At 31.2% G+C, this 15,125-nt stretch overlaps 1 protein-coding gene across 2 annotated transcripts in view; it reads right to left on the bottom strand.

Annotated features, from left to right (window-relative positions):
- Positions 1–15,125, bottom strand: part of LOC143063288 (uncharacterized) — a 37,903-nt gene that overhangs the window by 9,910 nt on the left and 12,868 nt on the right. The window contains exons 1-9 of one of the 2 annotated variants that reach the window (XM_076235345.1): positions 13,716–13,734; positions 11,776–11,840; positions 10,930–10,989; positions 8,449–8,539; positions 4,086–4,136; positions 2,825–2,874; positions 1,661–1,720; positions 956–1,040; positions 511–552 (exon numbers count right to left, since the gene is read on the bottom strand). In XM_076235345.1, the coding sequence (XP_076091460.1) occupies positions 511–552; positions 956–1,040; positions 1,661–1,720; positions 2,825–2,874; positions 4,086–4,136; positions 8,449–8,539; positions 10,930–10,989; positions 11,776–11,814 (478 nt within the window). In that variant the 5' untranslated portion in view covers positions 11,815–11,840; positions 13,716–13,734. Of the gene's footprint in view, positions 1–510; positions 553–955; positions 1,041–1,660; positions 1,721–2,824; positions 2,875–4,085; positions 4,137–8,448; positions 8,540–10,929; positions 10,990–11,775; positions 11,841–13,715; positions 13,735–15,125 lie in introns of those variants that run through there. The other variant, XM_076235344.1, reaches the window with a different exon arrangement.

Below are 15,125 nucleotides of genomic sequence, written 5' to 3'. Positions count from 1 at the left end.
TTTTTCAAAAAACAGCATATTTTTAGACTTTATATAGTATGTGGTATGATTCTCAATGAGGCAAATCTCCACCAGAGACCACATGACATAGACATTAACAACTATTGGTGACATACGGCCTTCAACAATGAGCAAATTTTTTTCTAAATAATAAGATAAGTTTTGTCTTTTTACACAATGAATGTAACATCAATGCACGCAAAAGCTCCAGCACACATATATTTATATTGGTTTGCAGACATTTTTATTAGGTTCAGTAAGCTGTGCAAAAACACTTCACTCTTAAACGTTCGATAATCATTTAAATTTTACATGTGTAAAACACATGCTTTTTTCGTCAGTACTATAAGACCCGTAATCGATGTGGCTCACCCAATATAGCATTGCGGACTGTAATCTGAAATTTAGACAGTAACACCCACAATAATATAAAAACTTGAAATATCTGGTTACACTTTTAACTTTGAACGATTAAAATGTTTTTTAAAGCTTAACAGTACTTTCACTTACCATGTGTGGGTACAGCTATATGATTCTTGTTGTAGTCCATTACTGTAAAACAATTTCGAAGAATCAATGTTTTTCAAACTTTCAATAAAGTGATTTTCCTATGATTCTTAATGTCTAATAGCAAATGATTTCTTATTTAAAATGAATCATTCACTGCAAACGCACCTTCTCTATCATTTATATCTGAATCTATAGTTGTGTATACAATAACAATAACAGGTTGAACATTTTCATGCGTATGTATGATATTGAAATTATATTTATTATATTATCAATGTTCGACAGATCTTTTTTTCAATTAAATTAAAGCGTCCTATTAATGGTATAATTTTGATTACAATATGATCAGATGTCCTTGTGAAATCAATATTTGTCTTGAAGCATGTCTAGAACTTTAAGTTTCGATGGAAAATTATCATTTGAAAATATCAATTGATAAACATACTTGCTTTGGTAACACATTGTGAGTCTAAGCAATAACACCCGCCAATAAGAGATACATCATTAGAAGAAGTACACAACTGTCCAGCCTGAAAGTAAAATAAATATCCTAAGATTTGATATCATATTTGCACGGACATAAGAGGAAAATGATAAAGTATTCGCAGATGACAAGAAATATGAAAAAAAGACGCATACATGTTTAATTTCGTTAGGTAACTTCTAACTGTTTTATACTGGTTACAAGACGACATGAAGTTTTATATTTTACCTGTAAGAGGCTTAATCTTTCATTTTCAACAGCACAACAAGATAAACTAGTCCTTTACTGAGAACAACCGCTTTGCCCATTTGATTACGGAATTATTAGAACACTATCTCCCAAATAATCATTAATAAATTCAACTGACAGTTTTTTGGTTAATAGTCATTAAAGAAATTGAATTCACAACAATTCTAACAACGCAGCGATACAGCATCACTGTTGCCTCATTGCAAATTTGGTTAAAACTAATGCATTTTGCACGCAATATTTGTAATCCGTTGCAAAATGTCAGGAAATCTGCTACGCGGTGTTCAATTGTTATGAGAATCTATATTATTTTGAAGATGAGAATATATCTCATCGATAGCAAGACCATGTTTTGAATACAAAATTATGATATTTTTTTCCGGAAACGTCACAAGAACAAAAAGGCAATAACCCTACCTGAAATATCACACATCGGCCTAGTATAATGTTGTTACTCTCGTACAAATTACAATAATTCTGAAAATCAAATAAATTTATGATCATTAAACTGCTTTGTAGAAACAACCTTTTAAAGCATTACATTCGGAAACTTTATTAAGATGATAGGAACCTTAATGGTATATTAAAAAAGAATTCTCTTAAACTGAGTTTTACTGTGCGTATTGCTATGTGTTTCGATTTATGAGTTTACAATTTATGAATTTCGAACAGCGGTATACTACTGTTACCTTTATTTCTTTGTTCTACATTGACTCGAGATAAATGGGGACGGTTGAGATCACACAAAACATGTTTAACAATGCTTCATGTTTGCGCCTGTCCCAATTCAGGAGACTCTGGCCGTTGTTATATCATTTGGAGTTAAGCAACTAGTACACAATTTCATTTAGAGGCCAGATGGAACCACCTCCGAATGCGGCAGTTTCTCGTTTCGTGCAAGCCTATTGGTGGCCTTCGGCTGTTGTCTGCTCTTCAATCGGGTTATCGTCTCTTTGACATATTCCCCATTTCCATTCTCAATTTTTCCAATAATAAGCACTGTCCTTCTTTACAGCATCATTGTGATTTGAAAAAATTATAAATACCTAGGCAAAAGATATCAAACGAATAAACAAAATCGTTCATAAGCCGAAAACAAACTAGAAACAATCTGACACACCCTTACAGAAATTTTGAAAGAAAAGGAAAAAACTAAAAGGCAAGCAACAGTATACAAAACTTAACATAGAAAACTAAAGCCTTACCTACACGAACCACACCATCAACCGGGGAAAACTCAGCTGATAAAACAGTGTATGCAGATACTGCTCCATATATGGCACCCATCGTTTTGCTCATATAATCACAATCACAAGAGAATGTGTACCCTGTGGTATCGTTCATCTTCTTTTGTAGGGGGAGGGAGGGAAGTAAAATTAGTCTATATATACCCGAAAGACATCGACTTGGGCTCCATGTTTTTATTCATTGCATTGATGTGCAATATTTCAAGTTCTTTGAGATTGGCAAGATTTTTTTTAACTTTAAAATATGTTTCAGCATTCAACATTTGAATGGTAACAACATTACAAACATCAACATGGCAACTGGTAAGATACTTAATGTTAATTGATATATTACCTGATGTTTACCACAGGCTTCAGCTACACAGGTGTATGGACCTAATTGTTCTATAATATCAAAACAGATACATTTGTTGACATTTAAATGTTACAAAGTTTCCAGTTTAATTTCGTTTCGCTTTTCATTTTCACTCAGAAAGGCGTTTTCTGGGTTCTGGTAGCAGTGCTGTATAAACTATTTAGGGTCAATGAATAGGAAAAGTTAAGTAAAGCCTGGTACTCTATACCTCAAAACTATGAGGTAGTTTGATTTTGAGTATTCTAATGTATTTCGATACTGACAGCAGATATAAATGCGCGTTAAAACTTTATAATCATTTAACTTAGTAAATATAACTCGTTTTGTCAATGCATGAATCAGTAATTTGCAATCAAATAAAATCTAAACCATTAGACACGCCCTTTTCTGTTATAAATGAATTTTGTGGAATACTTGTTTTATTTTGATAATCATGACAATTAACATGATTAAATTGAACCAATTGTATGACCTTACTGTGTATGAAACAAATTCCTTCGTCCTTGATAAGGAAACAAAATCTATTATTCTTTAGAAAGAGGTATGATAAGGTTACGTTATAGAAAATCAAAGTATTCATTTTATTGTTTTTACTATTTTCTTGAGAGCAAAAGATTATATTGAGATATATTCAAATTAGGATTATTCAACTAGTGGCAAAAATCAAATGTTAAGTCATAACATTTGTAAATATCTACTCCAAATCAATTACAATCTTTTCAATTTGCTGTTATACCGGTATTGAAACTTTTGTATTTCTCATGATAAAAATATTATTGAAATCACATATACAAATTCCTGATTTTATTTATAAGAAATGTGTTGTTTTTTTTACTAATAAGTATTATCATTTCAATTTTTTCACATTTTTTTTTAATGTCAGTGACTTTAATAGCGAAATATAAGGTATGGGTTAAGCTAATTATAGTTTTTTACTCACATAAAGCAGAATTAATACAAAACCTTCTCAGAGACTATAAATCATTTTGAAAAGTTCCTCAATTTCATTTTTTTACATTTCATTTTTTTTACTCATAGACTTTGATATATGGAAGATGATATATCCCTCAACAATACACACTTTAGATAAGATACACTATCGACACAAGAAAGTATCTTTCATCACTTGATATTTTTTTAATAACCCATATAGTCCTTGTTCATTGGTAAAAATATAAAACAAAGCAAATATACAATATTGAAGTCCAAACAAAACAACTTAATAATGATATGTACATACGTAAATCAAGAACAGTTGTTGTAGGTGTGTTTGTTGTTTGTATGTATGCTTCTATTCAATAAAAGAAATTAGAATTAGAATGGTATAACAACATTTTATAATAGAATAAGATACATACTTCTATCAAGAAAAATTGATATCCATACATGCTAATAGTCCATGTTGAGCAAATAGTGATAGCTATTCATACACTTAAAGTTGTTTATCAACATCTGCTTGTAATCACAATAAGGGACAAAAAAGGAAGATTAGTAAAAACACGTTTTCATTTTAATCAAAAGGCCTTTTACAATGCTATATCATTTAATTTCTCAAACAAGTTTATTGATGTTTTTTTCATTAACAATCCAAACTTGTCAGATTGGGCTTCATTATTATAACCTAAACTATGGATTAAAGGAAACCACTGATACAGATTCCCCGCCTCATTTGCCTATAACCTGACAACAGCGGTCATCTCATTAATCTATGATATACGAAAACAATTTCAATTTTGAAAATATAAGTTTTCCTCACCTTACCAGCAATATACTAATTTATAATCGTGTATGCAGTCAGGTTTGCACTTCGTCAAAATTATCTCCCCATTACGCCAGTTCATTTTCACAATCGTAGAAAGGGAAGCCATTGTAGGGATGACGCGCTGCCGATTTTGCTCTTGAAAACCGTTAAATTTATTTACATAGCACCACTACGAGCCTTATACGTCAGTTGTATTTTAAAAGACAAATGTATCTTCTAGCTAATGAGCATCAGTTAATGATCTTGTCTGCATTGATTCAACTTAAAACTATTATCTGATCGGCTGTCATTTAACATTTAAACATTTAAAAAAAATCTAATTAAATATTTCGTGGAAGGGCAGACTAAAAATTTTCAGTGGTTGAAGATTATAAACCCTAGTTATCACACACACAACATTATATTGTTTCGAAGATATGCATTTTCATCATCCAACTTTAAAGACTGTCGTCAAGTACTTTTAGTAAAAAATAGCTATTCGAACACTGACTCTGTTTTTGTGATTCATTAGATAGGTATTTCAATTGACCCATATATTTCATCTTTTCGTACTGTTTTTTGTTATGTTATAAAGTCAACCTATAGCTTTCGTATATAGAAATAATAGAATCTGTAGCGATATGATGTATCACATACTCTTGCTTTGTACGTTTTAAAGACAAAATATACACCTCAAGCACGCCCTAACATAAAAAGGTGATCTCGATTTACTCTTTTCGATACAATTATTACCCATTTTTTGGATTTTTTTTCTTGAGTCACATAATGGAAGGGCAGAAACGAAAATTACTGAACTAATGGATTGATATGTTCTCCGTCCGTGGTTATTTTTTTTTTAAAATCGGAGCTTATGCATTTTCTACATCCAACTTGATAGATACCTATGTCGTCGACTTGCTATCTAATTGTTCTGCATTACTATGTAATAGATAAATTGAAAACTTATGCAAATGGTGTTTTTGAAATAAAACACTTCATAATTGAGAAGAAAATTGTCGTTTTATTTGTTTCTATTAACTTTTAACATATTTGTTACTATAGTAAACATTACAGTAAACATTTATCGCCTTCTCTAACAAAGAGCTTCGATTCTTTTGTTCTATTTCAACTGAGTTTCCGCCTGTATGGAATATCCATTTTCTGAACTTATACTATATTTAAGAGCTTGAAGCTGCTTCGCAGACTTCGTCAAATGCATTTTTTCTCTTAAAATTCACCAGAAATAGCAAAGACCTAAAGATAAATGTGTCTAATGACATCAACAGTAGTAATTAGTATGCACCAAATGAGTATTTCGACAAATAATGTATCTTGAGTGATGCTCCAGTCCGAAACATTTGAATCTTCAAAACCTTATACAAACATTGAAAGAACTTATCAAAACAAAAAGGACATAGTATATTGTCAAAGCCGGACAATGAATCAGAGCTTTGAATAAGGGAGATATATTCCGTATTTCAAAGGATTTTTTAAAAATCGATAATAAAATTGAGAATGGAAATGGGGAATGTGTCAAAGAGACAACAACCCGACCAAATAAAAAACAACAGCAGAGGGTCACCAACAGGTCTTCAATGTAGCGAGAAATTCCCGCACCCGAAGGCGTCCTTAAGCTGGCCCCTAAACAAATATATATTAGTCCAGTGATAATGAACGCCATACTAATTTCCAAATTGTACACAAGAAACTAAAATTAAAATAATACAAGACTTACAAAGGCCAGAGGCTCCTGACTTGGGACAGGCGCAAAAATGCGGCGGGGTTAAACATGTTTGTGAGATCTCAACCCTCCCCCTATACCTCAAACCAATGTAGAAAAGTAAACGCATAACAATACGCACATTAAAATTCAGTCCAAGAGAAGTCCGAGTCTGATGTCAGAAGATGTAACCAAAGAAAATAAACAAAATGACAATAATACATAAATAACAACAGACTACTAGCAGTTAACTGACATGCCAGCTCCAGACTTCAATTAAACTGACTGAAAGATTATGATTTCATCATATGAACATCAGGCACAATCCTTCCCGTTAGGGGTTTAGTATCATACCATCATAACATATATGAGAAGAACATAACCCGTGTCATGCCAAAAACTGTTTTTAGAATAAATGTGTTTAGTTCCGATGCAAAGACCTTATCAGTGAATCAATATTAACGCCAAAATATGCAATCTTTAATGACTTGACAACAGTATCGTAATTATATCCCTTCTTAATAAGTCTATTCAAAGGTTTTGTAAGTTTCTGAGGTGAATACTGACACCTTTGTGCTTTATAAAGAATATTTCCATAAAAAATTGGATGTGAAATACCTGAACGTATTAGAAGTCTGCATGTTGAGCTATATTTACGAATGATGTCTTTATACCGATGATAAAATTTAGTAAATGTTTTGACTAGTTTGTGATATCGAAAACCCTGGTGTAATAATTTTTCAGGAATACATAAATTTCTCTCGTTAAAATCTAAAACATTATTACATACACGAGCGAATCGTACAAGTTGAGATATATAAACACCGTAAGATGGTGACAAGGGAACGTCACCATCTAAAAACGGATAATTAACGATAGGAAATGAAAAATCATCCCTTTTATCATAAATTTTAGTATTCAGCTTTCCATTAGTGATATAGATATCAAGATCAAGAAAAGGGCAGTGGTCATTGTTAGTATTAGCTTTATTTAAAGTAAGTTCAACAGGATAAATTTCATTAATATACATACTGAAGTCGTCATTATTGAGAGCCAAAATATTATCCAAATATCTAAAAGTATTATTAAATTTGTTTATCAGATGTTGTTTCGATGGGTCTTTGCTTATTTTTGTCATAAATTGTAACTCATAACAATACAAAAACAGGTCCGCAATAAGTGGTGCACAGTTAGTCCCCATTGGCATTCCGATAATCTGACGATATACGGAATCCCCAAAGCGAACAAAAATGTTATCTAGTAAAAATTCAAGGGCATATATAGTATCAAAGCATGTCCAATTAACATAGTTATCACGGGTGTGTACTTCTATAACTAAAGAAAACTTGAATAGTAAACTAACATATATAATCGTTGAATCCAATGGATAATAATTATATTTTGACGACACACATCAAAACTATACCGATAACGCACATGTGAAAAACAACACATATTGTGCCCAATATTAATGGAAATACGGATCATACCGATAACGGAGTCGATTCCGGAAAAATTTAATACTAAGAAAAAGAGAAAAAAGAAACACAATATAATGTATGTGTAATCACAATATTTTATCAAATGTATTTTGTGAAATGACTTATGTTATGAATACTAATATTATGAAGAAATAATATCTTGCCAAATAGTGCTTCCCTTAACTATTAGGTAAGCTAACATGAGGGATACTAAGTTAAAGCTGTACAATTAGTAAATTGTAACAGCAAATATGCAATAAAGATATTGTAACGTTAAAAAAAATAAAAAAAATAAATGATTACTACTGAACACGTGCAATTGATTGGAACAGTGGGAGAAAAAATTAAAAAAAACAACACTTTCTAAATGCCAAATATTTGTAGGCCAAAAATGTATGAGAACATGAAGAAAACAGTTGCAGTGCTATATGACTAAAAAGGACCTTAGATATAGCTAATTCTTCTCAGGTTTTTGTCAGCTTTGAATTTATATTAGAATAGTTCTAAATAATATGTAGCACGATAGAAATAATCACCGTTGAAAATATCCCAAATGAATCTTGGAAATAAAAACATGAGAAAACCAATCATTTATAGTGTATAAAAGAGATTCCTCTTTCATTCCTTTTTGTTTTTGATTTCTGTAATAGTATTACCTTACCTGTTCTCTGCACACATTCAGCTGTACTACAATAACAACCTCTTGATGATGTCACAGAGTCATGATCCAAACACATTACGTGATCAGTGTGCTAAAATAAAGCATATTATTTAATTTAAGGTTAACATAAATGATAAGTGCCAAACATGAATGTAACACTTAGAAAATATCAAACAAACAAAACATACTAATGAACATGATGTTCAGTGGTTGTCGCTTGTTAATGTGTTTCATAAGTGTTTCTCGGTTTTTTTTAAAGATAGTACCGTTCGTTTTCCCGTTTGAATGTTTTTTACACTAGTCATTTTTGGGGCCTTTATTGATTTCTTTTCGGTGTGAGCCAAGGCTCTGTGTTGAAGACAGTACTTTGACTTTTGATGGTTTATCTTTAGAAATTGTGAACAGTTGTCTCATTGGTACTCATACCACATTTCCTCTTATCTACATACTATTTGTTTTAAACATCACGAAGACTTAACATTCTTTGATCGCACGTTTTTATCTAAAATAAATCTTTACACATTTAAACATCAGATTTCTTTATTAAAAAGGATTAAAGCTATATATTTGATAGACAAGAATAGATCAATACCAAAAGACGTGAAAAGCTTAATGACCAGAAGAGACTTAAACAGTAACAAAGAATTCCCAGGTAAATGAGAGCCTTCTGCGAAAAATGTATCTTTTGAGCATCAGACTGTGAAAAATGTTTATTCTCCTGCACCATTTTTTCAAGACAGTAACAGAATCTAATCCAAAATTTTCAGAAAGTTGTTGAGAATATTTATCCCTTTCACACATATTTAAAACTGTTAGATTATATACTTTTTCTGGGTTTTCTAGCCATGACTCCGATGATTAAATTATCCTTGACGCTGATTATTCATAGCATATGTTCGCTTTATTAGATCAAATATATATTAACATCTAGGATGCTTACAATAGTTATGAGTTATATAACATAAATAAAGGCAACAGTAGTACACCGCTGTTCGAAATTCATAAATCGATTGAGAAAAAAAAAATCCGGGTTACAAAAAAAAACTTAGGGAAACACATCAAATATAAGAGGAGCACTACGACACACCAGAACAAAATACTAAAACGTAACACACACAGAAAGGAACAATAATATAATAATGGCGATTTTTCTGACTTGGTACAGGACATTTAAAGAAATAAAGCGGTGGGTTAGCCAAACCTCCCGTTTTTATGGCAATTTTTAAGTATAACATGAAAATGACAACATTACATGACCGAACTACAATATAAATAAATGGGAGAATATATAGGACAGAGAAACACAAGAGTAATAGGTATCAAAAGGTACCATGTTTATAATTTAAGACGCCAGACGCGCGTTTCGTCCACACAGGACTAACCAGTGCCGATCAGATAAACGAAGTTCGAAAGCCAATACAAAGTACAAAGTTGAAGAGCACTGAGGACCAAAAGTTCCAAAAATTTGTGCCTAAAACGGCTAAGGTTTTCTGCATGGGATAAGAACATCCTTATTATTTAGAATAATTCATACCTTTGCAAACAGTAAATTTAATTTAAAAAAATGACTATATAATAGATATTCATGATAACACCGAAGTGTTGACTAACTTCAGAATAAAAACGAATACACAAAACAATCTAAATCAGCGCATAAAAAGTCACAGTCGAGTTAGATCGACGCACAAAAGTGACGTCACATTAAATTTTGAATTTCTAAAAATTTCCAACAAATGTGATAGAATTAAGATAAAATTCAAGAGTGGGTTTGTAATACTGATATAACATTTATTAATAACAATGAAAATTACTTTACTAATTAATATAAAATTGTGGTAGTAATTAGATAATTAATTGTTATATCTAGCTATGTCGGTGTTTCTTCTAAATCCAACTGTAAACCAAAAGTCATATGGTTCTACGTCAAGGTAATCTCGAGTCGTTATTATTTCTTTTGATCTCTTATTGGTTTTTACTTGTTATCTGTTGATATTAATCTAGTTTGTTTATTTATCGGATAAACAGGGTTGTAAACATGTCATGTCATCAATGTAATGTTTACATGCATAGATGAACAGTAAGTTTTAAGTTAAAAAGTTGGATTTAAATGCTCGTGTATTTATTTTCGCGATAATAAACCAACCGCGAAATTCGTGAAAATAAATACACCACGTAAATAAGTACAATTACAGTATATCGTCTAAAATCTTTTAAATGAACTGGGTGATTATTTATCTTAGCCATAACACACGAATACAACAGGAAAAACTAAGATTTACATCTACAAACGATAAGACATTTGAAAAAATCCGATGAGAATAACAAATATAACATCAAAACCAAATACATGAATTTTTGGTAGAAAAGTACAGTGACACGTCTTATAGCAATGCGAAATTACACTCAGTAAAACAGTCACAATCAGGAATAAGTCATGTGTTAATTATATGATATTTTATAAAACAAATGAAAATCACATACCATATGCTCATGGCAAGACGAAACAATTTCATTATATTCCTTGTGAATATGACAATAATCCTAAAACAGAGAATATGTTTTATTTACGCGTATCAAGATCACCGTTATGTTTCTTTACTGATATGGACCAAATACGAATTATTTTAAATTACAATGAAATTAGATGGTCAAGAAACGTATGTGCTTTATAAACCTTAAATTTACTGGTTTATTTTGGTGAGAGGATAAAGAAAAGTATGCGTCTCTTTCAACTTTTCAACTTATTTCAATTTTGGTTTTATTTCAAAGAAAATAGTAATTTAAGCGATAGAACAGCACTTGGTCGCAACAGTAGTTATCAAAGGTACCAAAATTATAATTTAATACGACTCGCGTGTTTTGTCTTTATAAGACTCATCAGTGACGAGAAAGGAAAAGTTACAAATGTACGGTATCCTTTTGTTTTTCAGTTTGTGTTAATTTTCGATTTAAGATCAGAAGAAACATATAAATAGAGATAAATAAAATGTAAATTAGAATGCAAGAGTTATGTCAGAAGTCAATTTATGTTATATAGCATATCCAAAACATATCCCAAATATATCGTACTAAAAATATTTTTTTCTAAGATTTTGTATGTTCGCTTATTTCCATTGCTACCAGTTTTTCCTGGATTTAAGACAATTATATATTCGCGATATTTGATTTCATGGTTATATTAAAGTCTGTAAACTGGGAAAAGAAAATATATGCTTCGTTGAACACTTAAATTGTAGAATTGATAAAAATATTTTTCTTTAAGAATTTAAGTATTCTATTCAGTAATACTTTATTTTCAAAATAATAATTCTTTTCAATATTACTCACATCTCCATGACAAGTTTCCTTGAGGCAAGTATACGTCATCCTATGAAGTTGTAATTGTTGTCTATCTACATGAAAATATAAACGCCTATGTAATTATCATACTTGAACACTTTTGCCTTTTGTATGCGTCAACAGATATAAGAACATGAGATCACCCCACATGGTATGAGTGCCAATGACAGAACTCTTCATCCAAGTCACACTTTTTAAAGTAAACCATAAAGGCCATAGTACGGTCTTACACGGAGCCTTGTCTCACACCCAACAGTAAGCTATAAAGGACCCATAAATTGCTAGGGTAGAACCTTTTAAACAGGAAAACCAACGAGAAACACTTATGAACCACATCAACAAACAATAACCCTTGAACATCAGGGTCCCGTCTTAGGAGTTGGTTAACCGTTATGGAATAACCATTTCACAGATGATATAAAAAATGTTCCTTATGTCATAACTAAACTCCCGTTCCCTTTTCACGAATGTGACCTACCGAATTAGACTATTCACCGGGTTTATAATAACATGAGCAACACGACAGGTGCCACATCTGGAACAGGATCTGCTTAGCCTTCCGGAGCACTTGATATTATCCCCAGTTTTTGATGGGGTTCGTGTTGCTTAGTCTTTAGTTGTCTATTTCGTGTCTTGTATACTATTATTTGTCTGTTTTTCTTTTCCTTCTAACCATGACGTTGTCAGTTTATTTTTGATCTATGAGTTTGACTGTTCTTTGGGTATCTTTCGCCCCACTATTATGACAGGTGAGAACTAACGTAGCGGATTTAAAAGTTTTAATGGGTACAAACCTTCATCCTTACCTGAAACAATAGTGTAACATCACAACATAGAAAGACGCACTATAAAAATATCTAACGAAATGGCTTAAGGGCATACGATACAGTTTTGTTCCCATAGTGTTTGGATGAAAATTTGCATATAGGCTGTTTTTACCTGAATTTATCAAATATAAAATAAAACATTTACCTTCATGTGCTACTGTTTGAGTAAATTGAGGTCGAACATTTAGATATTTGCTCAAAATTCGGATTTGTGGACGTATTTTCCTTTCGACAGATATACATAACGTTTTTGTTTAAAAAGATAAAAACAAGCTGTTTTTTTTAAATTATTTGTAAATTCTGTTTTCAAAAAATGTCGTAAAGATTTGTACATTTTATTTTTTACAAATAACTCATATTTATCATATGTTCATGAATGTAGAAAAACGTCATGTTTTGCTGTATATTGATTAAATTTAAAACAAATTGAAATATTGACTTTTTCATGACAATTGGTACACATAATCTTCAGACAGTATCCAACCAAATCCTCATTTTACAAAAGAGGGGTCCATGAACTTGTTTTCATAAAAAAAATCCGCTTGAATGATAAAAAACAGACGAAAACTGCATCTTTCCTTGGTATGTAACAGTTTGACGTCGCGAAAATAAAAATTCGCGGTGGCAACGTTATAACCTCCCCTGTAACTGTATCGTATGCCCTTAACTCAATCAAAAGACATATTAACAAAAACAGATGAACATACACTGAACGACTAAATTTTATCTATGACGCAATATAAATACAAAATTAATAAGATAAAGAATGAGATGTTAAACCATATCAGAAAGACAACCATAACCTTGGACAACATGCCCAAAATAATATAACGATAACGTTTACAGGTCAATTGAATTCATATTGTTGTAAGGTATACAGTCATGAAGTTCGGGAAAAAATTTACGCTATAAATTATTTTGTTGATTTTAGTACGAGAACAGAACTGAAAATTAAAAGTGATGAAAGAAGGTATATATTAAGAATAGAAAGACGATATTTAACACTAAATAAGTAAACATAAAATAACAAAAATGCATTATAAATTGTATCAACAAGATTGAAAGTGCAACTATGAAAAATATATTTACACTCCAACTTACCTTTTCGCAATATTATTCAAAGCTTTTAAAACCACAAAAAATAAAAAGAAATTAATAATCCAAATTCTCGAAACACTTCAAAAATCCAAACACGAGAAACAGAAAAGTCGTGTGAGGTCACTTGACCGCAATTCGTTTCTGATTAGCTAATAAAAGAACCCAAAAAGTCATTCCGGATGAATGATCAATTTCCGTAAAATAATTATTGTGTAGATATTTTTTATGAATATATCTAAAAATACTTTTTGTGAAGTAGCAAAGACTAATTGTAACAGCTATAATAATAGTTTAATATGTGAATTAAACCAATGTAATGTATTAGTTAATTTTACTGAATATTATCCCTGGGTATTCAGTGGTAATTTAACAGGGAAACTTGATGAAATGCTGTACACCAAGTTTAATTGTTAAACCGCAATATGTGCAATAAAGAATCAATTATAGTGTTAAAAAAAATTGTATCAACAGGTCAAATTAACCCGGCAGTCCGATTTGAGAGTGCTCGCAGTCACTTAGAGCTAATTAATAAAAAATTAAAAACAAATTAAAAACAAAGGATTCGTGTTTTCACGTATCTAAAGGTTCCCATCGGAGGCTTACATATTTAATCAAACTTATCATACTTGGCCGGAATATCATAAATAGGGTTTATATTATAGAGAGGCGGACGATACTATTAACGCATGCTGAAACTCATTAGTCGACAACGAACTGGCATTGTCATCGTATAAAAGCTCCGGAAACACGACATTATAAAAACAGCTGTACACAAATCAAAACAAAGAATTCTGAAAACAAATAAACTCACCCTAGATACAAGAACTAAAATTTTGTACAGTAAACGCATGTTTTATATATAAAATACTTATCAATGACGCGCGAATGAATAACTTAAAAGGCAAAGAAAAGTACGATGTTGAAGAACAATTCAGTGAGTGTAGAAAAACCTTAGTATTTCGACAAATTTAAAGTGTTGTAAACAGATAATTTATATCTTTGGCCATGTCAAGGATAATGCATGTTAACACAGAAGTGCTGTTAACTGGGCAGATATGTCATCGAACCATTCACAATAGATTCCATGATGGAAATTGTGAATACAACACAATTATGTCGGCTTCAAATACACATCAATGATGTTCAAAAAAGAAAATAAAAGTAAACACAAATAAAGTAAGAAGTTAACGAGTATTGAGGACAAGAAATACCGAAAGGTTTGCCCGATACAGCTACAATAATCTATATTTGTCCATGTCTTCACAGAATGTTTGGATAGTTATCCATGGTGTATTCTCTGTGTATGTTGGTCCTCCATTTTTATCAATGGCTTAATCATTTGTTTTCAACTGATGAGTTCAAACGCAAAAGTCTCAACAAAAGTTATCGTTATAAAACTGCCGAAATTGCTAT

Source organism: Mytilus galloprovincialis, chromosome 2 (assembly GCF_965363235.1).
Source record: "Mytilus galloprovincialis chromosome 2, xbMytGall1.hap1.1, whole genome shotgun sequence".
NCBI classification, from domain to species: domain Eukaryota; kingdom Metazoa; phylum Mollusca; class Bivalvia; order Mytilida; family Mytilidae; genus Mytilus; species Mytilus galloprovincialis.
The sequence above is the reverse complement of the archived record's forward strand: the minus strand, read 5'-3'. Positions and strand labels throughout refer to the sequence as shown.